Below are 26,969 nucleotides of genomic sequence, written 5' to 3' on the forward strand. Positions count from 1 at the left end.
TTTACTCATCCATCCATTTAGTCCACCAGGATTCCAGGCCAGGAATGGTGCTAGACGCTGGCTTTCCATAAAGAGCAAAACAGACACACAATTGTCTTTGCCCTTATAAGAGGCGAATATTTGGAAGTCAGACATTAAAACATATATACAGATACTGAGTAATTACCCTTGTAATTTGTATGCTGACCAAGTTCAATGAGTGTCTATTTTAAACTATTTCCTACATGTCACTGCTCTGGACTTTTCAGTTCATCATAACCTGGGAGAAGGGGGAGCAAAGCAAAAGACAGTCAAGGCTGCCCAAAGGCTGGAGGAGACTAGCCTGGCCATGGAGTCTGCTCTGAAAGTGGGAGTGGGCACAGGTAGGGTGGGGCGACGCAGTCATAGATACCAGGGAATGGGGGCCATGACGCAGAGTAGTGATGGTGGCTGAGAAGCCTTCAGGGGATTCCTCTGCGGTCAGAGGTAAGATGCATCACAAGCTAAATCACTTCATCAGACAATCTAACCAAGTCTAGCAGTGTTAGTACTACCAGCAACAAGCGCCCCCAGAGTCCTCAGACACTGTGCGTGGAATCCTACCATGTATTTGATGTCCTCATGGCTACAATGATAGGCTTTTTGCTGCAAACAGACTTCAAAATAACAGTGGCTTACAACAATAAGTATGCAGGATTTTGTTCACATATCTGCTGGTCAGTGAGGTCCATCTGTGCTGGGCTGGGCTCCAGGTTGGCTAGGGTTCCTGGGCTTCCTCCTTCTCCTCAAAGAAGTGGCTTCCCAGCTATGAGAAGATAGGAGAGTGGCTCCCAGGCAGGGGTGGTTTTGAGTCCCAAGGATCATTTTGCAATGCCTAGAGATGTTTTGGGTTGTCACAACTAGGAGGAGGGGGTTGCTACTGTCATTTAGTGGGTAGAAGCCAAGGATGTTGTCAGACCTTCCACAGTGCTCAGGATGGTCCCCACAATGAAGAATTTATCTAGTCTTGAATGTCAAGAGTGCTGAGGTAGAGAAACCCTGCCATAGTGGATAGCAGAGGATGATCAAAGTCAAGCAGATATGACACGAGCCAACCCACGTGAACACATACGAAGCCACCCTCATGTCACATCTGCTTGAATTCCATTGACCAAAAGTAAATGCCATGGTCAAGTCCAAAGTCACCGGAGTCAGGCTGTCTACTCTTCCAGCTTTCCTGGAGGCACTTCGAGATGCATGGCAGCAACAGCCAGCCAAGAGCTGCGGATAATGCTGTTGACTACAGCAGTGCTCCCATGCATAAATGAGGAAACGGAGGCCCAGAAATAAATGGGAATTGCCTCAAGGTCACCTAGCCAGCAACCACAGGGCTGGGACTGGACCTCAAGCTTTGTCTTGCCTCTTCCTACATAGCCTATGCTGCTTCTGTTTGGACTTGGGTCATTGGAGTTAAGCCACAGGAAAGATTACTGACGGTGGCTGGAGTCAGCCTCAGTTTCTCCTTGGACACCGTAGATGATAAGGTGCCTGTCCATCCCAGAGAGTAATTGGCGAGACTGAAGAACCAGCAGCATGCAATAACAAAGGTTCTAAAGCATACTCGGTGTATCACGAACCCGAGCTGCTGAGGCGGCAGCTCTTGAAACCGACAAGGTGACGGGTTCGTTTCCAGCAAGGAAGCTCTTCCTGTGCCTCCTTGGGCATGAGTTGTCTGGGGAAATTGATCCACTGCCTCTCTCTCCCGTTTTTGTTTTTGTTTTTTGTTTTTTGTTTTAAGTTTCCAATCAAATCACTCTATTTCTTGTATCTTTTTGGTGAACTTTAGCATTTGGAGGTTGTCTGACCTTGAACTCTTGATCGAAAGTCATTTCTACTGTGAAAACCCGCTTCTCTATTTTTCATCTTCTGAAAGCAGAATGCTAGGGATTCACGTGGAGTTTAGACAATCAGAACATTTAGAGGTTTGATTTGAATGAAAGATCCCAAGTGAAACCATCTGATTCTATCTGTTTAGCAAAAGTTGCTGCTTTCATTCTGTGGCTCCACCTTGACGTCTAGGACAATCTGAAAGGATTGTAGCACCCTGACTCCTGCTTAGAGGCAGTTCTCGTGCTCAGTGAGTCGGCTGCGTGGTGCACCCTCCCCATGCGGTGTTGTGGAAATCAAAGGAGGGTTTGCTTGGTGAGCTCTAGCATTGTCCTTCTGAACCCTGGCAATATCTGTCAAGAACACATGACCAAGCTTTGGTACTCTTGGGTACAAGCATTTTCTCTCTTGGTGGTCAGGCAATGATGCCACCACCCACTTTAAGTCACTGCTTGGGACTTCGTGGGCACATTTGGTCCAACTCAAATGATTGTTCCAGATTCTATGCCAGGTACTAAGAAATTGGAAATGGGTAAGATCTTGTCTCTGCATCGGAAGGGCTCACAGAAACAAAAAGAAAAACAAAAGAAACATCATCATTCAATCATTACTCATTAAGGTATATATGAAACTATATGAAGGCAGAATAATAGACTGCAGAGAGAGTGAGTGGTTCCCAGGCCCGTTTTGAAGGATGAATGAGTTCTCCAGGCAGACATCCTACAAGGTAATTCTCCTTTCTTGCCTCTTGTTGTCTTTTACTTGACAACACTTGAGAGGGATATGTTTTATTTTGGTGCACATATTTACCTACTGATATGGTAACTGCTATTCTCTTTTAAGGTCTTTGCATGTTTGGGTGTCAAGGGCTTGAAGTCTAGGATTCTCTTTGACCTTCCCTCTGTTGGCCTTGATTCCCCAGTGTTCACTGACTGGCAAGAGTAGCATTCCAGTTTTATGGTTTGAAATCATCAAAGCCATGGCTGCAAAGTAGACACGGCTCCTTCCAGTGAGCTCATTCCTCCTACCCTAGCATGAGAGTCTCCTTATGTTCCTGGGTGGGTGAAAAACAGAATGAATGGGCTATCAGAGAATAGTAAATCATTTCTTCACAATTTACTTCTTGGTGAGAGAAATGTAAAATATTGAAATCATCAATATTTTTCATTAAGAACGAGGAGAATAAGATTTAAATTACTAAACAAAACTAGTGATAGAGGCGTGAAGCAGGTTTCATAAAACATCACGTCATATCTGCAAAGCTGTGACAGAAATAGCAGGAGCAAAGAAATATGCCAGGCAGGAGAGAAGACAGGTGGAGAGAAATAAATTGCATATGGATTTAGGAATGCAAGTACAGGGAAAGCTTGAATAGGCTCTAAATTAATAATCAGGTCAAGGTTAAAATTTAGGGGGTAAGTGAATAGATCACTGTTTTTAGTTCTTCAGAACCTTCATTCAAAACCAGCTCACTCAAAACCTTCAAAAACTCTAAGTAAATGCCGTGATTGTTCACACCCACCCAGAGTAGAGGACCAGGAACTGGACTCTGGTTAGTTCTCCAGTGAATTCACTGCACATGGCCCAACTGGTCATGCTTGGATTGGCCTCTGACTGTCTTGGACTATATACTCATAAGAATCAGTCAGTGGGGTGCTTGGGTGGCTCAGTTGGTTAAGCGTCTGCCTTCGGCTGAGGTCATGATCCCAGGGTCCTAGAATCGAGCCCTGCATCGGGGCTTCCCTGATTAGCAGTAATCTTCATCTCCCTCTCCCTCTGTGAGCTCTCTCGCTCTCACTCTCTCTCTCAAATAAATAAATAAAAATCTTAAAAAAAAAAAAAAGAAAGAATCAGTCCAAGAAACAGGATTTTTGTCCAGGACCCATCTGGGAGAAGTATAAACTATTCTGAGGCCCAGATATTGCTAGGGAGTGGTAAGCTGCGTGTAAGATAAAGCAATTGTCTGATTTAGGAATAAACCAAATAGGTCAGAACAAATGACAGAAATCAGATAATAATTTTAAAATGTTTATCACCCATGAGAGTATTTGTTTCCCTACTCATCTCAATTAAACACACAGCATTAAAAAAACTATTATTTCTATGAGAACCGACTTTTTTCCTGATAAAATTTTTTAAAGACTTTTTTGCAGGTAATCAGTGCTGCAAATCAAAAAAGAAATCCAGCTGCTTTGCGCTTCTCTTGTCATAGTTCCGTTGCAGATTACAGGGGGGAGACCAAGAGTGAGGACTGGGAACAGGAGCACATCCCCGTCAGCCAGGCAATCAGCCCGCAGTTGGAGCCCTTTGGGTCTCTGGCTTGGGACAGGAAAGCTGGAAATCATGGAACTGACTTGGGAAGCAAGGGTTTAGGAACTGTTGTGGAATAAGTCTGAGAAGGAAAAAATATCCCAAGGTCAATATCTTAGTTTGAATTTGAAGTCTTTAGAAAGTGCGAAGTTATGACAGATGTGCTAAAGGAAACAGAAGCCATGTGATGCCACCAGGTAATATTTTAACGAGAACTGAAGGTTAATGAAACATTTCACAGAGTTCGTTGATAAAGTACGCGCAATGCATACAGAGGAAGATTGGAATTAAGGGGACTTGTGGATGTCTTACCTTATCGTTTTGAAAGCCGGTTTGTGAAAGGGCTGGGCCTGAAGTTGCAAAAACAGGCATCCATCCCCCAGTGGAGAAATTGTCCCTTGTTAATATGCAAATTTAGGTCAGGTCACCTGGAATTACCTTTCTAAAGTTGACTTTCTCTTACACCATTTGACAGAGTTGGCCAGAAAGCTCTGGGCAAGGTGTAATTTCACAGAATTAATTAGTAGCACAGCAAATTGATCACTTTGCATGCACGTCACACATCATTCATTGGCAATGGAATTCTTTAAATTGGCGTTGACTGCTAAGAGCTACACAGCTATTTTTCTTGCAAAATACTAAGATATTAGAGAAGGAGATGACCGAGCATCATCTTGAAGCCACAGTATATAGGGTAAGTGAAATGTGAAAGGAAGCGAAGATAGGTCTGGAACGCACTGGTCACAGGTGCTATAAGCCCAAATGCACCCGACTTGGGAAATTACTGCAGATGAATGCAGGTATAAGGAAACCACAGGGCAAGCATGGAAAGAAAAGGAAATTCTCACTCAGCCTTAGTTCTGGGGAGAAAATAAAGGGTCATGGGGGCCAAGGGCAAATGCAGGACCGCTAAAATGAGAATAACTGCCATTATAGCAGATTGCCATGTGGGAAAGACACCACTAGGCTGTTAAACCTTCTCTCTAAATTTCTTTTCTTGGTCTTTCTTTCTTCTTCCTTTTTTTTTTTTTTTTAATCTAGAAAAGCTAGAATCTTATTCACTCCTGCTTTAAGATGTTGGCAAATGAGTTCTGAAACATTGTAAGAACTAACTCCATTGAATACGTTAAGGCCAGATTCAGCCCCTAGATCATCAGGTTGCAGGAGCCTGGTGGGGTCTTTAGGTCAGTGGTGCAAGTCAACTGGAGCAGGAAATTCAATGTGGCTCGTTGTGGACTGGAAACTCACTTAGTGAAAAAATAACTGGCCTCAGGGAAATAAGGGGCCATTCCTGTCAGCCCAAAGTGCTGGGATAATTGAGGGGCTCAGAAGCACCTGAGGAGTGTAACCAAGGTCTCCAGCCACACACACATTATGTCTGTTGAGGAGATTAGAGATGAGATTAGAGCCTTTGACATTTGAGGGCCAGGGTCTCCCTTGAGCAGCCCTTGAGCAGTCTGGAAGCAGCACCGGCCACCTTCCATGGAGATGGAAATTAGAGGAAGGCAGACAGCGGGCATTTTGAGAGGAGGCCTTTGCTTCCGTAGTTAGGGAACAGGCAGAAAGCATAAATGGATCAGTAGCTCTAGGGGACAGTGCTCATGTCTTACTTCTCAGGAAAAAGAACCACAAATGCCCTGTGGTGCATTTGTCATCTGATGACTGTCCATTTGTTCATTGACTGATCAATGTCATTCACGTATTCAACCATCAAACAGGGAGCTCCCAGTTATATGCTGGTCTTTGAGGAGGCAGAGATGAATCTCACCCCAGCCCTTACACTCAAGAGTTGGGGGGACGGGGACCACAGTGGCATAGACCTGCAAACAGTGCCCCGAGCTGCCCTGGGGGTCTCTGCAGTGAGCTGTGGCCACTCAGAGCGGGAATTAACTGTGCAAGTGCCAAAAATCTGCCAGAGGATGAAACATCTATGTGTTCTTTTCCTCATGTATTCATTTCTGAAAGCTTCATCCAGCCTGTGATGCCACTGTTATTATAATGTCAGGACCATCTCCTCCGTCCTCAGTACCTACAGGTTGTAATTAATCACTGATATTCATAACAATGGTTCCTAGGCCCTCAGGAGTTTAGAACTGCTTTCTGAATTTTCAGAGAAGGATTACACTTTGTTTATTTTAGTTGGCATGGAGTGTTTACCCTTAAGTTTTAATTCTCTGAAACCTGGCATCCACACAGAATGTACTGCTCTGCACCAGAGTCTGACTTGTCCTCGTGAAGGAGCCTGGGCAGCTGTGACTATTGACATTTTGTCAGTGAGAGACTGGGGGCGATGGTTAGCAGAGGGTCCCAAACCAGCTACAGCTGTGACACATCCAGGATTAAAACCCAGATCGCCTACTCTCCACCGCTAGTCCCAAAGCACAGAATTAAGTGGAATGTACCGTTCTTTAAATGTTCCAAATAAACACAAGTTTCCCTCATCATTATTCCATAAAGGAAATCACCCCCATGGTGAAAGCCCCCATCATCCCTCTGGACTCCTTCAGTAGACTCTCAACTATGCTGTCCAATGTCCTCTTGTTCCTTTTCAGTCCATCCTCCATGTGTCTTCCAGAACAATCTTTCTAAATTCACATTGGAGGTATTCCCTCAAAACATCCCCTGCCTCCTAACCCATAAGAGGTTTCATTTTTGGTTGCATTATCAAGATATAAACACACACCGTATGCTGAGTGATTAGCTACACCACTCCCTGGTGTTGCTGCCATGACACTAATTTCATTTGTCCTAGCAGCCTGCAGGGGCCTTCAGCAGACACACCAGCCCACACATACCGCAGGCCCTAGGTAACACCTGCAGGGTCCCATGCAAATGTCAGTTCCTGCTGTGACTTCCCAGTAGCCCTGGTGATCAACAGTCCCCCCACCTCCCAGGGCCTGCCCCTGGCACACCTCTTATGTAAGACCCCCGCCAAGTTACTGAAACTCTGTTCTTCTGGTTTGAATTGACCAACCTGGCCTCAGCCCAAGATCCCCAGAGCACTGCACTCATGGACCTAATAGAGGCATGTGCCCCGGGTCCTATCACACTCTCCGTACACATTCTGCCTCAACTTCCCCATGCGGCCCCTTGGGGTGTGCCGTGTATCTTCTCCAAGACTGATGGGTCGTAAGCTTCTCTTCCGGTTCTCTTGTGGTCTGTGTTGAACCGAGGCTCACCATCCAGCGCCCTGCGTGCACTTAACAAATGTTAATTAACAAAGTGTGAACATCACACGATTCACTCAGCTCCCATCAGAGAGGCCTTCTCTGGACCAGCCTCACCCACTAAATGGTGGCTCTAGATGAGCTTTAAAAATCCTAAGACTGTATTTCTTAACAATTGTAAATCAAGGATCTTGTGCAGAACTTGAAGTATGGTGGGGCATAAAATGTATTTGTTGAATGAATAAATAAGCACGAGAGAGCTTAGCTAACAAGACCTCAAGTTGTCAAGATGAGTCTATAATCTACATCATAACTTTCATTTCTCCCTGGGTACTTTCTGGATTCCTCCTTTTGCACTGGATATCCTAAAATAGGCATGAAAAAACATTTCCTTTAAAGGGTCAGATGATCAAGACTTTCAGCTTTGTGAGGGGGCAGACTGTTCACCAGCTGCTCAGTCCTGCAGCTCTAGTGAGAAAGTGGCCTCAGACTGTAGGTGAATGAAGGAGCGTGGCCGTGCTCCGATATCTCATTTGCAAACACAGACAACAGGCTAGATTTGAGCTGGAATTACCAATATTTGATTATCTTTGACCTTACCAAATTTGCAGCTTCGTGTGGCGCATCCTAACAAAACTCATCAGAGAAGGGCAACGTCGGACGAATTACGGTTCATTAGCGTGTGCCCTTTACGCAGTGGTAGCATGCTTCCTGGGCCGTTTGCTGCACGTGCCGGGTGGTGGGGAGGTCTGTGCTCCCAGTTTCTCTCCTGTTGGCCCAGAACCATGCAGAAAGGGACATCATGATCAAAGTAACGAGTGACATGGGCGTTTTCATCCTGGGCTGGCCAGGTACTTGAGGAAGTTGGTGGCACGGTATCAGGAGAGTCTGGATATTCTAGAATAAAGCCAAATGCAGGCTGGTTGTAATGTGGACTGTCTGTATTCTGAAGCACAGAACCTGGGCGCCAAGCTGGGGGCATCTGGTCAGAGGAAAAAAGATGGAGCGATCTGGGTGGAAACCCAAAAGAATCTAACAGGATGCGTCTGATGGTGGCGCAGTCATGTCTGGCTGTTTGAGGCATTTTTGCAAGTAAAAAATCAGGGAAGAGATGCTGACCTAGGATTGTAAGAACGGTAAAGATGATTTTCGTGAGAAATATGAGTCAATTCCTGGAGCTTGCATTGCCTCATTTATAAGGGCAGGGACAGATGGGATCACTTTGGTGAGCTAGAATTTGTATTAAGTTCCACTTGCTTTATTTTCTTTCATTTGAATATGCTTATTAGTAATATGTGTGTCAGAACAAAATCATTTTCTATCAGTCATTGCCAAACAATGAATAATCCCATGTAAAATATGTTTGCACACTTTAGATAGTTATAACAACTTCACTGAACTTGGTTTCTTCCTCTGAAATAGGCAGAAAACACTCTTGTTGAATCCTTAATGCATCGCCTCTTAGCTGGGCTCACCCTCAGGGAATTCTCAAATGACAGGTGTCACCTCTGTCTTGTCTATTGATCTGTTCTCTAGAAAAAAAAAGATTTCCCTATAAACTCAAAGCACTTAGCTCGTCCACTGTTCATTGGTTACATTGATTGGAAACCTGCTCTATGAAAGACGGTGTTTTACTGCGCTGTGGGAACCAGGCAGGCAAACTTCCCTGCCCTCGCGAGCTTACATTCTGCACCCTTCACATGTTCTGTGCCCCCCATGAGTGGTCCTTCTGGCAAACGTTAAAGAAATAGCTGCATTGTAGGCCTGTGACTACAAGAGCTATGGAAACGTCGGGAGAGGGTGGACACTGATTGAGAGGTGACTGGGTTTGATTGAGGAAAGGAGGGCCTGTGTTTGAGAAAAGACAGAATGGAATGAGGGGAGGCCATGACAACTCCTTGGAGAGCATGTTAGAGGTGAGGGACTAGCATCTTCAGAGACCCTGGAATAGAAGTTAACTTAGCGGGCTTGAGGAGCACCAAGGAGCTCATGTCTGTGCTGGAAGGATTCCAGGAGAGCGATGGAGGAGGTGGCCGAGGACACTGCAAGGTCCATGTCAGGACTGTGTGGGCCACCTTGAGGACTTAAAATACAAGTGAGGTTGGGGTGATTGGGGAGCAGAAGAGTGAAAAGCCCCATTTGCTTTTTGAAAGGTGACCCAGGGAGCCGCGTGGTGAACAGGGAGTGTGTGTTAGCGTAGGAGCAGAGAATGCAATTAAGAGATGCTCGCACGACCACGGGCAGAGGGGGCTTAGCCCTGCAGTGACCAACAGCTGGTGACAGGTTGCTGGACACAGGGCGGACAGGTCCAGCTGACAGGACCAGCTGACAGACAGACCAAATGGGGCAAAGAGGACTGGGCGTCAGCTTGTTCCCCTCAATAACTGTACCACCCCTCACCTAGGAGCTAATTTTGATTCCTCTCTTGCAAAGACAGTGAATGCTTAAGGAGACAATCTGGAAAGGCAAAGGGGACGACTCAGCTGCGTCCCAGCACTGACGGAAGCCAGCTGGTCCCGATCATTTGTGTCACTCATTATCATCTGTGTCTTCAGCACAGCAAGAAAAGTTGTCAAACCCATGCCCTGCCAGTCCACCTGCCCAAACCAGAGGTAGTCTCTGTTGGGTCAGAGCACCTCGTTTGGTGATGAAATGAGGAGACCAGCTGCCCAGGAGGGGTTTCTCAAAGTGCAGTCATTAGGGCTGCCGCATCAGAATGATTTGGGGTGACAACACAGAGCTCCGGCTCCCAAACACCCACGAAATCCCTGGCGTCAGGCCTCGGGACTCTGCATTATTCAGGTTTCCAGGTGATTCCCAGGCAAATTAAATTTGTTTACTGTGATTTAAAAAAGTGCATCATGAAAACATCTTCACCATGTCTAAGTGTACCATTCAAGAATGGTCATGATATTCACGTTGTTGTGAAACAGATCTCCAGAACTTTCTCTTCTTGCAAATCTGAAGCCCTATACTGATTAAATAACAACTCCCTTTTCCCTCTCCCCTCCCCCCCCCAAGAGCCACCACTGTCCTGTGTCTATGAATTTGACGACTTTTGATGCTTCATATAAGAGGACTCATACGGTACCTGTCATTTCGTGACTGGCTTCTCTCATTGGGCATAACGTCTTCGTGATCCAGGCTGTAGCATGTGTGCCATGTGGCAGAATTCCTCTTCTTCTGAAGGCTAGGTGAAATTCCATCATGTATATATAATGTAGCATGCTCTCCTTATCCATTCTTCCACCGATGGGAGCTTGGGCGGCTTGCACCTCTTGGCTATCGTGAATAATGCCGCAGGGAACATGGGCATCAGACGTCTCTTCCAGACCCGGCTTTCAGTTCCTTTGTATATATTCCCAGAAGTGAAACGCACAGTGAAAGTGTTCAAGTATTGTTCTTATTGTTGGAGCCTCTTTCCCGGTTCTGAGAATTGGTCAGCAAGATTAAAAGTGAAGCTTCAGAGAAAGCAGACAGTGACAACAGTAATGGCTCAGAAAACGCAGTGGATGAGTCCAGGGTCTACATTACAGAGTTCTGTCAGATGTGTTAAGACTTTTTTTTTTTTTTTTTTTAAATCCCAAACTCAGAGACTTGGGAGCAGGGGAGAAGCCAACCGCTCTCTGTGTTCTACTGTGATCCTGACAATCACGTCCATACTTAATGTCCGCGTCCTTCCCATTAATCATCAACGCCGAGAGGCGCCAGATGTCCTGAAGTTTAACACGTTCCCATAGCTCCCCGTTTGTGATAAGCCGTCGCCAATCTGTGGTCAATTTTAGTATAAACTTCATAGATGCTTTTTAACTCTGAAATTAACATAGGTCTGTTATAGAAAGTCCAGAAAAGTGTAGAGAACCAAAGTAAAAAAATCACCAGCAATAAAACCACTGTTAATATTTAAGTATGGTCTTAATCATGTAATGTCTTTGTCTGTTTTTCCAAAAGTACATTATATGGTACCTACTCATTTGCGATCAGATATTTCCTTTATACCATGAGCACCATACCCTAATATATTTTTTCATTCCCTGAATTGTTTCTGCAAGGTCGTGTTCTACTTTGTGCAGACAGCGTGATTTATTGCATCAAGATCCTGTTAGAACATCACGTTGTTTGTAATGTTCCCTATTTTTATTAAGCAGTATTGAAATGAGTATACATGTTACTGAATGTCCCCCTTCCCCCCCACCACCGCCAGCAAGCAGGGACATGCAGATAGCCCCCCGCCCCCGCGGCTTAATTTCTACAAGTAAAATCACATGTTTCCAAGGCTTGTGATGCATATTGACAAACTGCATTTCAGAAAGATGTTTTAATGTTGTCAGTCAAGTATGAGAATTTGTTTCCTCACCAGTTTGCCAAACACTGATTATTAGGTTTTCCTAATTATTTCGGCGATGTCGTAAGCAAAAAGTTACCTCATTTAATTTTACAATCTGGTGGTTGCTCTTTTGTTTTCTTGTTTTGCTAATTGTTGTTTTTTTCCTTATTGATTTTTAACCAGCTCTTTATATATTCAGGGTAGTAAACCTCTGTTTTGTATGATGCAAATACTTTTCTCAGTTTCTGTTTATTTTACTTATATTTTAGTCATATAAAAAACTTGCTTTTGAGTATTTTAATCTCTTAATAACTCACATAACTCACGCCTTTAATACTGGTTTGGAAAGACCTTCCCCACTCTATTACATAAATATTCAATGGCTTTTTTTTTCTTAATACTGTAATCCACCTGAAATTTATTAGGCTATACTTTAAATGTTTATATATCAACCTTAATTTTTGGAGACTATCATGTTTTATAAAACACATTTTAATACTTAACAAAATGACTAAGTTTATAAATTTAAAAAATAAGAAGTATTGCATTCCATTCTCTTCCTCTGAATTTTGCTTTTGGAGAGGGAGAAGAGCGAGTAAAAAATAAAATCTCCAGTAATTTTCTCCTACAGCTTTGTTTTCAAAGTATTATATTTCTCATCTTTTACAAACATCCCCTTAACCCTTGTACATATCCTTAATAGACCTGGCATAATTCCAATATCCATGATTTATATAAATTCTACTTGAACCAATTAAAATTTTCAGCCTGTGCCCCTCTTGGGGTAGAAGATATTCACTGGGACTTTACCCAAGCTGCTTAAATAAAATTATTTTGTATATCTGCATAGATTTCTTCCACATAATTAAAATTACTTCAAACGTTAAATAGAAACATGCCCTCCACGTCCAGCATGGTTGTGAGCATGCATACATAAGAAAAAAGTGTTTTCATTTTGCTTGGTGGAAAACATACTTTAAAAGTAAAATTTCAGATCGACAAAGGAAATACTATAGTCTAAGCAGAACCAGCTTTTCAGAGAACATTGGGTAACAGTATATCACAATCTTTAATTAACAATCTAACAAGTGGGAGACTTGTATCACCTCTTTGATCATTTTTCAAGGGAGCTGTAAACACTGCATCCAGTCCATCAAGGGGGAGATGGCACCAGGGCTGTGGAGGGAAAGGCGGGGGGATGTTACAAAAGCTAAAAATATCTTTTCCCTGGGAACTCTCCAAGAGTTGATCCATAATGATATTCAACTTCGATAAATGCATAAAGCTGAGAAAAATAACTTGAAATGCAAGTAATTGGTGTCAAAGTGAAGTCTGGATTGCTGTGATAGAAAAGCAATTTGAATTGGGGACTGGATGACAAGTCAGAATTGAATCGAGGGTACTGCATCCACGTTTGCAGAAGTTTCAATAAAGGTCTGTTGGGAGCAAACAAATGCCAGGGTCACCAAACCCTAGACTTTCCTAAGTGCCAATAACTGTGCTACACACACTCACTTATCTTTTATTCAAAACAGAAAACAAAAATAAGAATGACATCCTACACAGCATTTGCTGCATGTGCCGGCTGACCTGGGAGGTTGAAGTTCCTTAATAACGTAGGATTACCATGTGACCCTGTTTGCCTAGAGGACAGGCTTGGTTTGCACCTGTTTGGGGGTACTTGTTAATAGCACCTGCTTTCATTCTAGAACATGTTCCTGTTTGAATGAAAATTATGTGACCACAGTATCAATTTCCTATTGTTGCTACAGCAAATTACCATAAATGTCTGGCTCAAAACAACACAAATGTGTTATCCTGTACTTCCATAGGTCACAGTCCAGTGTGGACCTCACAGGGCTAAAAGCAACATGCCAGGAGGCCTGCATTCACTTCTGAAGCCTATACAGGAGGACTTGTCTTTTCTAGTGTCTGGGGACACACCATTCCTTGGCTGGTGGCCTCCTCCTCCATCTTCAAAGCCAGTGATGGCTGCTCAAGCCCCTTGTCACTTTGCGTCACTTAGATCTCCTCTCCTGAGCTCTTAAGGACCCTCGTGATCACATTGTGCCCACCCAGATAATCCAGGCTGATCTCACTATTTTAAGGTCAGCTGATCAGCAACCTTAATTCTACTTTGCCATGGAACCTAACATATGCAAGGTTCCAGGAGATAGGACATGAAGATTTTTAGGAAGACCATCATTCTGCCAGCTACAGTCGCTCTAAGGTAGCAGAGCCAAAATTTGAAGGCAGGCTTTCTGATTGAAAGTCTAGTGGAATTTCATTGATCAATCTGGTTCCATCTTTGTGAGATGTTGGTAGGTGGGGCATGAGACTTGCAAACAGTGGGGCATCTGGGTGGCTCAGTCGATTAAGCGTCCGACTCTGGATTTCAGCTCAGGTCATGCTCTCAGAGTGGTGAGATTGAGCCCTGCGTCGGGCTCATGCTGGGCTCCATGCTGGGCATGGAGTTTGCTTAAGATTCTCTCTCTCTCCCTCTGCCCCTCCCCCCATCTCCCGCTCTAAGCAAAACAAAACAAAAACAAAAAACCTATCCGTGCTTTCTTTATTCAAGGCACGTATTTAGTATAGAAGGAGTACCTAGAAAACAGCGTTCCTGCCTTCACGTTGTTTATGATCTAATTGGACTAAGGATATTCTCCCGTGCAGAACAAGCCCCTCTCAGAGGAGCCCATAACGAATGAATACGATACTATATTAGTTAAATATGTGAGAATTCAGATGCAAAACATAAGGGCAACTTAAGTTCCACATTAACCAAAGAAGTTAGGATTTGTTTTATCTTTTTCTTTCCTATGACAACAAACATTATACCTATGGTGGAAAATTTGGCTTTTAAAAATCTTCCAACATTCTCAATCCTGAGAGATCATCTATTAGAAATAAACTCACAATAGCATCCTTAACACAAAAATCTCTGCGGGCTTCTTTATTTCTATGGCAACGTGGTGCCCATATACCGTGCCCTCGAAATGGGAAACTTCGCTCATGTTCATGCGGTACCTTCATGTCTTCACTCTTGGATAAAGGATTTTGCTTTAAACAGATTCTATTCGCCATGGTCATTTCAGAGCTACATTTATAAGAGGAAAAACGTCTTTCTTTTCTAAAAGTCTGACATTCAAGAAGGGAACATGTTGTAGCTAGGCTGATATTGTAATATTCCCCAATTTGCCACAAGTGGCAGGGTGATATATATATTAATATATATGTATATATGTGTGTGTGTGTGTGTGTTGTTTATATAAAAGCCTATAGTGTTTTAATGTGTATTTTCATGTTTATTAAGAAAAATTTATAATAAGCTCATCATATGCCTAAATTCATGGATAATTTTGCCTTGGATGAGGCAACAATGAAACATAGCGATCAATGTAAAGTTATTTACTATAAGTAAATAACACAGTAAAGAGAATAAAACAAAAATGCATGGGAAGTCCATGAAAGAGCGTTTAGCAAACAAGGGCATAGTGGAAGAAAGCACAAATTTTAGAGTCAGACCTAAGTTTGGATCCAGCTGGATCACGAATTAGCTTCTGCTTCTAGACCAGTACTTAAATTTCTCTGGGTTTTGCTGCGGTGGGTTTTTCTTCAGCTTGTTTTGAGCCAAATGAGACAATGCATAAAAAGCCCAGACATGTATTGGACACCAAATAAATGTTAGTTCCCTTCTTTAAAAGGCAAGTAATTAATTTAATGTACTCAGGTATTGTTTATCCACTGTGGTTCTTATTCATGAATTAAGATGGTACAAAGAGTCAATTGACTTATAGTCCATGGAGTCGGGACCGACTGTCAGCTCTTATGTGCCAGGGATGGAAAGAAAGGACAGATGGCCAAAGCTGAGGCCAAACTTTGGACTCCAGTTTCTTAAAGAGTTACTGCCTCTTCCTGCAATCAGCATGAAATCAGCTATATGTGATCAGTATTAAAGCAGGTGGCTGTTATGTGCAGGCAGTTGGTCTCAGCCTCAGAAGGATTTGCTTCTGGTCAAGAATATTCATGACACCTCTGCCTTCATGGGACTTGTCAGACAGGCAGACATTAATTGAATTATACTTCAAATAAATAATCTGTACTTTGGAAAATATTATAAAGGAAGGGCACCAGTACCATGAGAGTGTAAACCAGGGACACCCTGGTTTATCTTAGGGGAAGATCTTCTTGGCCAGTGATATCAGAGCTGAGATCTGAAAGCTAAATAGGGACTAACCCAGGACAGCAGGTAGGAAGGCCATGCTTGCTAGGAGAATTGCATGTACTGGGAATGAACGGGGTAAGCTGGAAAAACTGAAAAAAAAAAATGGTGTAGTTGGATTATAAGGAACAAAGGAGATCATCTCTTATGACATGAAATGGGTTTGGAGAAGTGGGCTGGAGCCAGATTATAAAAAGACTTGTCAAAGTAAAGGAATGTGCTATTTATTCTAAGAGGGATGAGAAACCATTGAGAGGTATCCATTATGGGGTGACATAAATTAATTAGAAATTTGAAAAGACACCCTGGAAGCCTGGAAGCCTGTACGAGTCAGCGTTTTCCAAAGAAATAAATTCACACACACACAAAGGGATTTATTATTATTATTAATATAATAGTTGACTCACACAATTATGGAGGCTGAGAAGTCCCACGGTCTGCCGTCTGCAGGCTGGAAAGCCAGGAAAGCTGGTTGTTAATTCAGTCCAAGTCCAAAGAGATGAGAGCCAGGAGAGCCCATGGTGTTGATTCCGGTCCGGGTCTGAATGCCTGAGAAGTCAGAGCGCTGAGGGCATTTTCCAGTACGGTAGGTACATGTGGCTAATGATCTCTTGAATGTGGCTAGCACAATGCAAGAACTGGATTTTTTTACTTTATTTATCATTATTAATTTAAATAGCCACATGTGACTAGTGGCTTCCATATTGGACAGTGTAGTTTTGATATATGAACCTCTTCTATCTCTGCATGTCCCTGATCTCCAACTGAAATTATTTTATTCATACATTCTACATTGCTTATTACCTGCCTCTTCATGCTAGAATGTCTTATTAACTGCTGGATATGTAGCACTCAGGGTAGGGACTGACAGGTAGTAATATCTCAATAAATTTTTTGTTAAACTGACTTTAAAATTAATAAATGCCCCTTAGGAGCACTTTGCTTTTTTTTCCTTAAGATTTTATTTTTAAGTAATCTCTACACCCAACCTGGGGCTTGAACTTACAACCCCAATATCAAAGGTCACATGCTCTGACAATTGAGCCAGCCAGGTGCCCCATGAGCACTTTGCTATTTTTTAAAATGCTGTTCCAAAGGTCTTTACTTCTTCTTCTTTTTTTTTTTTTTTTTTAAAGATTTTTATTTATTTATTCGACAGAGATAGAGACAGCCAGCGAGAGAGGGAACACAAGCAGGGGGAGTGGGAGAGGAAGAAGCAGGCTCCCAGCGGAGGAGCCTGATGTGGGGCTCGATCCCATAACACCGGGATCACGCCCTGAGCCGAAGGCAGACGCCCAACCGCTGTGCCACCCAAGCGCCCCCAAAGGTCTTTACTTCTGATGATATTGCTTTCCACTAAAAAATCCAGGAGTCAAACTCAGGGTAGTATTGTAACATAAACAGCTATCAGGTTGTATATTTACGTAGTTGGTTTTATGACATTCAGGTCAATGTTTTGCATTCACCCTAATTAGTTATAACTCCTTAGTTTCTGTTTGTCTTTTCATTATGTTGAGGTGGACCTGGAGTCTGCCCCTCTCGGTTCCGACAGTTTGCACATTCGGGAATTCTAGGGATTTTGTTCCTCTATCCGACTTGCGGCTTCTGATAAGGCCCAAGACTTGTACAGTGTGGAAGTGTTGGAGAAGGTCATCGAGAGGTCATGACCGAGGTCATGACCCCCGGTTGACCCGGAAGCCGAACTCAGGCAATCAGAGAGGCTTCCCACCCCTCCCTGTCCTTGGAATATAAGGTCCCACGGTGGGAGCCGTTGTCAAGGATGCAGCCTTGAGACAGCAGTGTGTTGCCGGGGCAAACGGACGGTCTACCTGACTCCCTGCCGAGACCTCTACGTAAACTTGCAAGGTTCTGGCGGGGAGCGCGGAGGCTCCTGACCTTGCAGCCGCCTCAGACAAGCCTCGCGAGGAGCCCGCTCCTTGTTAACGCCGCCGCCGCCCGCCGCAGCCCTTTACCTCCTCCCCACTCTCCCTGCCCCGCGTGGGTGGGGCCAGCTTGCGAACCGCCGGGAAGCTTAGGCTTCGGGTCCCAGGTATTTGTTGTCTTTAGACACCGGTTTTTTGGTTGAGTTAAAATCAAGTCTTCGGCTGTCTGGGGAGGACAAAAGATCAGACCGTCATTATGACACAAAACCGCCCCAAGGTTTTGTTTGCTTTCCTTTGTTTGGCAGAATTCTCATAGCTTTAAAAAAACGGCAGAAAAAAAACAGAAGTTCACTCTCTACGCAGATCTTAATAGGCTCTGCCCATTTATTTTCTGGTGAAAGGATGAAGTAATGTTAAGGAGAAAAAATGAAAAAGATTCTCTTCTAGCTAAGCTTACCTGGTTTCATTTTTGCTTACTGCCTTCAAATTCTGAGCCCATGCACACATTACACACGCAGGAATCACGTGCTATTTTGTGTGTTTACACACAGAATTCTAAGAGGATCAACAAGGTGGAATAATGATTTTATCTAATGCCTGTATTTTATTATGTCGTAACAGACACTCGGTCAACCAGTCCCCCGTCCCTGGGCATTTAGCAGATGCCCGCGGTGATTCGTTATTCTAATAATGAAATAACAGCGGATGTTTTCATAGATGTAGTGCAGCCTGACTCAAGTGGAGCAAGCAGGGGTATCCAGATGGAGCAAAGTGTACGAGGCCTTCATAGCTTCTGTGGGATTTTCCGGGGCTACTTTCCAAAAGGACGATACCAGTTTGCAGTCCCGCCAGGTGGAGTGCAACCATGCTGCTTCGTAATAAAAGTGCCTCTCTGTCACTTTTCTAATTGGGGCTTGTTTTGACAATAGGGCCGATCACAAGAGTCGTGACAGTAGGACGAGCTAGTGTTCTGGAGACGTAGCATGGCAGAGCAGTAGAGTCAGTGCTTTAAGACTGTTTACAGTGGCTAAAGGTATAAAGTCCGGCGGCTGACTTCATGAGGGCAAATCCAGATTCTACCACTTAGCCTCTAATTTGCATCCGTTCCCTCCTTGCTAATGATTCATGGGGTTACCGGCTGAAGACCAAGGGAGTTTATATAGTAGAGAGCCTAGTAAGCAATGGATAATGTTGAATATTATTCCTAATAATAGGTGTTTTTTATTAACCTCATTTTCCAGGTGAGAAAACAGAGAGGAGGTGGACGCCTCAAGGCCATATAGCTCTTGAAAAGTAGGGCTGAGATTCCAACTGCAGGGGCCCGTTCACCAAGGGCTGCAGTTTCAGGGGCGATGCAGGGACCAGAACTCAAACCCAAGGAGAAGTGTTACTATTGCCCCCAAGTTAGACCGAGGCGGAATCAGGCTCAGAAAAGGATCGCATAAGGCTGCTGTGACTCACTGGAAATGCCATGACGTAATTCCTTGTTTCCCAGATAAACAATGTAGCTGGGGTGGTTTTTTTATATTATTTTCTTCATCCTTGAGATCTGAAGGTAGCTCTGTATGCAAGTGTTCCTTGGGATTGTGCAATCCCGCCTTAATTACACGGGCCTGGTGGGCAGTAATCCCAGGGTCGCACTCAGGACCCCCACAAACGCCTTCCTTGCCTCGGGAGGGCTCTCTATAAATACTTACTGACCTGAATTTCTCCTAAACATTACCATAAACACTTTTGGTTATTTCTTAATGTACTCTGTTCATAACTGCTTAGTCAATTATTTTTATTAGCATAACATTCCTTTTAAGCATAATGATGTTAGAAAAAACAGAAACAATGTAAGCACATTTTCTCAGCTATGGCTGATTGCGAGTGTTTTCTCTCTTTTTCTTTTTTGGACTTGCTTTGCAGATTTGATGAATTAATTGCGAATTTCCCAAGGGGGACCTAACATGAACTGAAATTTGTCGTTTATTCTATAATGCTTAGTTTCTATTCTGGTTCCAGTGACTATCCATTGAGACCGAAGTTTGAATATTGCCAAGGGCTCATAAAATTGCTGATACAACCTACTTTCTCCAGAGAACCTGACTTCAGTTTTCATAATGAATTAACGCCTTTTCTCTCCCCCAATTTCTTTGCTCCCATAGCTATTTGTGGAGACCACTGATGTCAATGGGAAAACTCTCGAGGGGCCAGTTCCTCTGGAAGTCATCGTGATTGACCAGAATGACAACAGACCGATCTTTCGGGAAGGCCCCTACATTGGTCATGTCATGGAAGGATCGCCGACAGGTATGTTAAATTGGCTTACATTAGCATAATGGCTTGGGAAGTGGCATCCTGTGATCTTTGGGGATTCTAGACTGTTTTGTTGCTGCTCGAACTTGTTGGTATGCATCAACACTGACGTGTTATCTCCCTGGGTAGAAGCAAGAGCTGCAAACCTGCAACTCAGAGCGTGACTTGGGCGTTGCAGGCTGTGGGAATCCCTCACCTCATCTCTGAAAGCCATCTTTCAAGGGTGGCCCACATCTAAGTCTAACGCGTGGCTGGTAGTAGATATGGTGTAAATATGTCCCTCACCCTCGTGAGGGCCCAAGGTTGAGCTTTGCGGTATGGCAGGGCTTTGAAGAAAATTAAGGTCCCCACTCCAAGGTCCTAGCTTCTTCCTTTCATCATTGTCTTTTAATAAGAACCATTTGGGAATAAAAAAAGAAGAAGAAGAAGACTTATTTTTTCCCTTTCCTTACACAAGGTGAATGGAGAAACCATTGTCTTCAGTCAAAAGGCCAAAGGCAAGACATTTTATTTCTCTCTGGAAACACATGCACCTACTGTGATATTACTACAGAGCTCCTCTTATCTTTTTTCCACACTTAACCTTTCTATCAGGGAAGGTTGTAGAATTTAGAGCTCCCTGTTTTGGTGCCCGAGGTACTAATAAAAGCATTCTGTGACCAGCAGCAGAAGTCACAGCTGAGTACGATGCCTGAGCAAGCGAGGAGCAAAGTCGAAAAATCCCTCTTATGGGACCGGACTTTGATTTTAAGCTTGAAAATCCATTTGGGTGAGGAAGCCCCACAGGGAGAGTCTCACTGTTGCTGCGTCTAGATTATGCCCAAACAAATAAGTCACTTAGTGGGCCAGACGGGGGATGGACGCCCAAGCCCTGCTTTGACTGGTCCTATTTTCCCCCTTCTCTGAATTGATGGGACAGAGCAATAACAGGTAGATGTAGGAGGTTCTGCAAGCGTTGTCATGGTAACCTGCCTAGACCACCCCATGAGTCATTGTATGCAAGGTGCCTGCACCTCCCTCCAGCTTCAAGAAGCTGGGTCTCCCTGCACTTCACCAGCTCCCCAGGGGCAGGAGGCAAGCTCTCTCTTCCCAGATTTGAAGGCATTCTGTAAAAAGGGTGGGGGAGGAGATTGCCTGTGGGTGCTAGGGGGCGTTTGGGGGAGCCCAGGAGGTGGAAGAGTAGTAACCGGCCTGGAAAGATGGGGAGCAGCAGGTGAAGGTGGGTCAGATCACTTCCGGCTAGACCTTTCCCGTGGCACCTCTCCCCCCTAGGCTGCTTTTGATGGAAGGAAGGCTTCTGGTGAGAGAGACCCTGGTACCAGGGTTCAATGTTCACAGATACCGTCTTAAACAAGCTGATGTGTGGGACGAGTCAGGGGAACTGATGGCGAAAGCTATTAAGAGGCTGGAGTTTGAGCAGAGCAGAAAAATGATTCCCAGTTTCCTTCTATGGTGCCGGGCCCTGTCTGTGAGTGACTGGAATTCGCGCCAGGCCAGGAAAGTGTTCTAAACGTAAATGACAATGCTTACGTCGGAGGCGGCTGTGAGCGCGTGCGTGTCTTTGTATATTATGTGTGTATATGATTAGACGATGTCCGATTTTCCTCCCATTGCGCCTTTCCTTAAAGCTGCAGAAAGAATTTCAAATTTTATCGCTTCATATACATGTCACATTTTCAAAGAAAAATGGAATCCTTTATGCACACTGAATTTCTTAAAGCACAAAGTAATTCGGTTAGGGTGGACGGATCTCCAGCAAAACATAAACCACCTCCAACTTCTTTTTATGATTGATATTATCCTATAAAAATACATAACGATGCGGACAGCTGTGTGGCTTCTTTCAGCCATGCAGAATTTGGCCTGAATCATTGCTTTCTTTGTCGGCCCCCTCTGGGTTTGGCTTTAAAGCGGGCATTGAAATGGAGTCAGTCAGATTTGGGGTCAACAGTGTGGAAATGTTGTGGAAAACTTTTAGAGGAAATGCCACCTAGATCACTCAGGGCTTCTGAGGGATCTCAGGCACAATGACCACTGAAGCTTCGATGAGGGCGGTGGGAATCTGGGGCAGGGGCTGGGATCCCTTTCCAGTCCTCCTTCCCAACCTCAACCACTTATAAGTTAGAACAAGGAGCCCTGACTGGCTGTAGAAATGACGGCCTCCCCGATATCAGTAATGCCCAGCTCCTTTGTAGCTGGTGGAATCCTAAGTGTCGTAGACACTGCAGCAGATCCATTTTACAGAAGGGGATGCTTCCGAAGAGTTCCGTAATTTCCCCACTCACATGAAGAATAAGTGGGGGGGGCAGTGTTCAGGGCTCACTCTGTATCTTCTACCTTCAAATCATGTGCTCTTTCAAGTGTCCCACAAACCGCATGGTGAAAACAGCCATCAAACCGTGTCTGCATGGGGTCGAGTGCTTACCATGTGCCGAGACCTTTATGACCTAGTGTCCTTGCCTCCACTACACCATTCCCTCTCCTGAGGGGTGGACACACTTGGCCGAAGTCCCACAGCTGGTGGGGGAGCCAGAATCTGTGTCCATGTCCCTGCTTGAGGCATGGGCTCTCTCCCGTGTCCATGTTAGAGTTGGCCACCTTCCCTCCCGGTCTTCACCGTAGACTCTTCGCAATCCCAGCCAGAGGGCAAGAACTTGCTCTATCAGAGGAACTGGTGTCGCTCCTGAGGGAAAGTAAACAGCCCTTCTGACCAAACATCCAGCTCATCGAATCACTTCGTGTGACGTGCGCTGCTGCTCAGTCCCTGGGGTTGAACAGTGTTCCACGTGGGCCTCGTTGTCACTCACGTTGCTGTCTTCTGAGTTTACATCCTCAGGGCCAGCTTCATGGGGTGTGACCCACATAGCCTCACAGGGCCCCACGCTCCAGAGGGCCCCACGTTTGGTATTAGGCTCTGCTGCCACCACCTTAAAATTCTTAAGTATTGAGCAAGGGTACCTGCATTTTCCTTTTGCACTGAGGCCTCCCCACCCCTGAATTATGGAGTTGGTCCTGAGCATGGCCCTATGGCCCAGAGCTGGTTCGATGCTCCACTCAGCTTCTTAACCAGGTGAGACCTTAGGCAGTTTACTGAACCTTCTAGAAGCCTCAGTCACCTTGTCTGTAGATGGAGTCAGTGCATGATAGTCCCTGTCCTAGAGAACTGTGTGCAAAGATTAAATGAGACACTGCTTCCCTCAGCACATGCAACCGAACAAAGGTTCGAGAGATGCTAGTGTATCGTTAATGCCCCCTATTATTCTTATCATTCCTGCAGCGTACCGTTTAGGGGAGGTAAGGCAAAGAGTCAGGCAGTTTGTGTGAAGGAACATTCATCTCCCAACAATCCGAGCATCATTTTCATGTTCCAATGTACCTGGATATGCCATCAGCACCAATCCATCATGGAGGAAGGTCACCCATATTTATCTGTGTGTGCAGACAGGAGACCATTTCCAGCTGCTCAGCACTAAACTCCAGGGTATTGTTTTGGGGAATCAGTACTGGATGAGGGAAGATCAACAGAAAATAATGGTGTTTGAACTTCGCAAATTATGAGCTATTCCTTTCGTGGAGTTACAAGGCACTGATTTATGGGACCCAAGCCCCGGCCCTGGCCGCTCTGTGGGGCCAGCCAGAGCCCTGTGTGAGCCTGATGTTTTCTGAATGCCCAAGGCATGCCTGGACCTCGTGAGTGGGGACAGAGGGCTGGGACCCTTGAAGTTCCTGGAGGGCACACATGACGGGGCCCCCCAGGGCCTACTGACGCCACCTCCCCAGTGTCTTGCCACCAGTAGTCTTCTGGGCACCGTTGAGAAGGAGCAGGGACAGCCATGAGACCTGGAGATGAGGACTGAGGGCACGTGATTTACCTGGGAGGTGCGGGACACCGGATGAGGACTGCCACAGGCAAGGGAAGCCAGCTACCAGGATGGGCAATTGTGAGCTTGATCCCTTGGGGGGGCATTCCTAGGAAATGACATAAAACACACATTAGAGTTACCCCAGCCCAGGGCAGCTGGAATCTGCATCCCCACACACCCATCAGATACTGGCCACAAACTATCCCCAAAGGGACTTTAACTCCCAGGCACCCTTGGTCTCTTGCGGTCTACCCCAGTGGGGAAGCCTTCTAACAGGACACAGGAGCTGGCCGTTGGGCTGGCCTCAGCTGTGCTCTGCCCTCCGTGCTTTCGGCCAGCCCAGACGTGAGCAGGGGCAGCTTGGAGGACAGCACCCACCACCTGGACTGACAGAGCAGCTTTGAGAGATGTCAGGGGAGGGAAGGGATGGGAGGAATTATCTTAGTCCCTAGGAGGCATGACTAAGAAGGACAAATGTGATGTGGACCTTTCTCATTATTTTATTTAAAAAAAATTTTTTTTTAAGATTGTGTTTCTTTATTTGAGAGAGAGAGCGAGAGAGCAGGGGGAGGAGCAGAGCAAGAGGGACAAGCAGACTCCACACTGGGCACAGAGCGTGACACCGGGCTCGATCTCACAACCCTGAAAGCATGACCTGAGCCGAAACCAAGAGTCAGACGCTCAACCAACTGAGCCACGCAGGTGCCCCAACCTTTTTCTTTAAATAGGGGTCAGGACCTGGAGGTGCACGTTCTGACTCCTAAGAGAGATGCCTATTGCTGAGATGTGTGCTGACACTTCTCCTTGAGCAGGTGGAGAGCAGTAGAGATTAGCAGCTAAATCCTCTTCTGACTTCGGAGAGCCCAGGTGCCTTTGCCTGTCTGGCTTCCTCTCTTGCTCCCTCTATGTTTTCCATCCAGCCTCATTCCTGAACGCCTACTCTGTGCCAGCACTACTCTGAGCTCTGAGGGTGCAGCTGTGGACCTGTCCGGTGCTGCTCATTCCCTCTGGGTTTGCAGAGCCAAGCAGGGAGACTGGCAACAAGTAAGAATTGAAGTGTGGGGAGCGCTATGATGCAGCCACACAGGACGCCTGTCCCAGCAGGTGCAGACCAGCCTCCCTGAAGAGGTGCTGTCAGAAGAGTAGGGGCTTTGTCTTTTGTTTTTCCTCTGGGATCCACCTGAGTTTCCGTTATTCAAGACTCAGTACTTTCATTTTTTAGAAAGTCCTACGATGACAGACATGAGGAAAAACTCCGATCAATTGGCCTTTGGGACAAGAGGTTGTCCTGAGAGCTCAGCTTTGCTTGGTACTCGCTGTTTTCCAAAACAGCTCGGGCCACACCACGATAGTTTTATATGTGATAGTTGATATCTGAGTCGTGGCTTAGTACAAACCCTCAGGTTGTTGGTATGACCTGGTCGTAAAGCCACACCTGGCCCCCTGTTCACTTGTCACTATAACTGTAGTGTAGCTTCTCTGTCCACCACACTGGCCAGCTCTCTTTCGAGGGTACTTTAGGACATCCACATTGTAGGTTCTTCTTTTCTCAACCATCCCAGCCAATCCTCCAGGCTCTGGAATACTGGGCACATGACTGTCCGGATTGTTTGCCTGTTTTTTTAAGGAGATGTATTTCTTTAAAACTAAAGCAGTTCCACTTTTGTTCAGCTTTTTTAAGTAAAAAAATCCAATCACCCTCAAATCTCACCATCCAGAGAAAACCACAGTCACCATCTTGGTGCGTGGAGTTCCAGGGCTCTGTCTGAGCATGTCTACACCCAGGGATGCGCTACACAATTTGCTAGAAACGGAGTGGTACATTCCTTTCTGTAACTTGCTTTCTTCACTCTGCAGGGTCGTATAGACTTTTTTGTAAATCAATAAATGTCAAGCTACATCACTGTTTTAAACAGCTAGTGTCTGGATCTGCCATCATCTAGTTAGCCATCCCGTATTGATTTAAGTTTTTTCACTTTTCCATACTTATAATCAGCTCTACGGGAGAGAACACGTCTCTTCCTGTGTGCGTGACAATCTTTAGGATAAATCCATCCATGCGGGATCGACGGGATAGAGGATGCACTTATTACATTTTGGTGTATGTCGGGGTGGTGCTTCTGATCAAAGGATCAAATCTGCATCTTGGCCAAGCTCATGCTTGAGGATACAATAATAGCCTTTCCCTTCACATTTGAACATGCTGGAGGGCGTTTTTGTTTATTTGTTTTTCTAGATTATACCCAACGTCTCTGTGCTCTTGTGGTCATTCCACTCACTCTATCAGTAGGTCGTGAACCGCCTTGCTCTGGAACCCTCCCTGGATTCTGTGACCGAGAAAAGGACTATAATTGTGGGTCCTGTTCTTCACCTGGGGTCTTCATTGGAGTCTTAGCTGAGGGAAGGTGCCGAGGAACAGATGTCATTAATGTGCCATAGTGCCATTCAGATGGCATTAGGCAGCACTTGAGTTATGGTACAGTGCACTCCAGTGCAGTTGACCGTAAAACAAAATTTATGAGTTACACAATCCAATCAGAGACTTCTTCCCAAAGGGAAAATTCTAGAAGTAAAGTGTATCAAAAGTGTTGAGTTATCTGAACCTTGCTAGCTATTCAAGAAACAGAATCTCTGCCAAGTTTCTGCTAGCCCTGTCTGGGGACCCCAGGTGATGTCTTACAGAGGCTCCAGAGCAAGCCAATCAACGACCTTATCACAGCCACTAAGTTTCCCTCCTTTCTACCCCGGCGCCTCTCTGATGGACACCACTGCACATTTTAGACCGACTGATGCAGGTCCACTGGAGCCTTAGAGATACTAGAAGACTTTGTGAGACACAGGAGAAGGCCTGGATCCCTTTTTTCTGTTAAAAGGATACCCAACCACTAAAACCGTGTATCTCATCCTTAGTGTGGACAACTTTGAAAACCATTCTTTTCATTTTTATTTCTAGCTCTCTCTCCACCTAAATTCCTATATGAGTCCATGGGGTTGGAGACCAGTTCAAGAGGCAGACCACCCATCGTTTCTTGAATCACTCCTCTCTCTAAG

General features: G+C 45.0%; 1 protein-coding gene across 1 annotated transcript in view; it reads left to right on the top strand.

Annotated features, from left to right (window-relative positions):
• The window catches only part of CDH13 (cadherin 13), a 984,509-nt gene that overhangs the window by 594,163 nt on the left and 363,377 nt on the right, over positions 1-26,969 (top strand). The window contains exon 6 of the mRNA XM_026495318.4: positions 19,905-20,049. Coding sequence (XP_026351103.2) covers positions 19,905-20,049 — 145 coding nt within the window. The remainder of the gene's footprint in view (positions 1-19,904; positions 20,050-26,969) is intronic.

The sequence above is a fragment of the Ursus arctos genome, unplaced genomic scaffold (assembly GCF_023065955.2).
Source record: "Ursus arctos isolate Adak ecotype North America unplaced genomic scaffold, UrsArc2.0 scaffold_19, whole genome shotgun sequence".
Lineage (NCBI taxonomy): Eukaryota > Metazoa > Chordata > Mammalia > Carnivora > Ursidae > Ursus > Ursus arctos.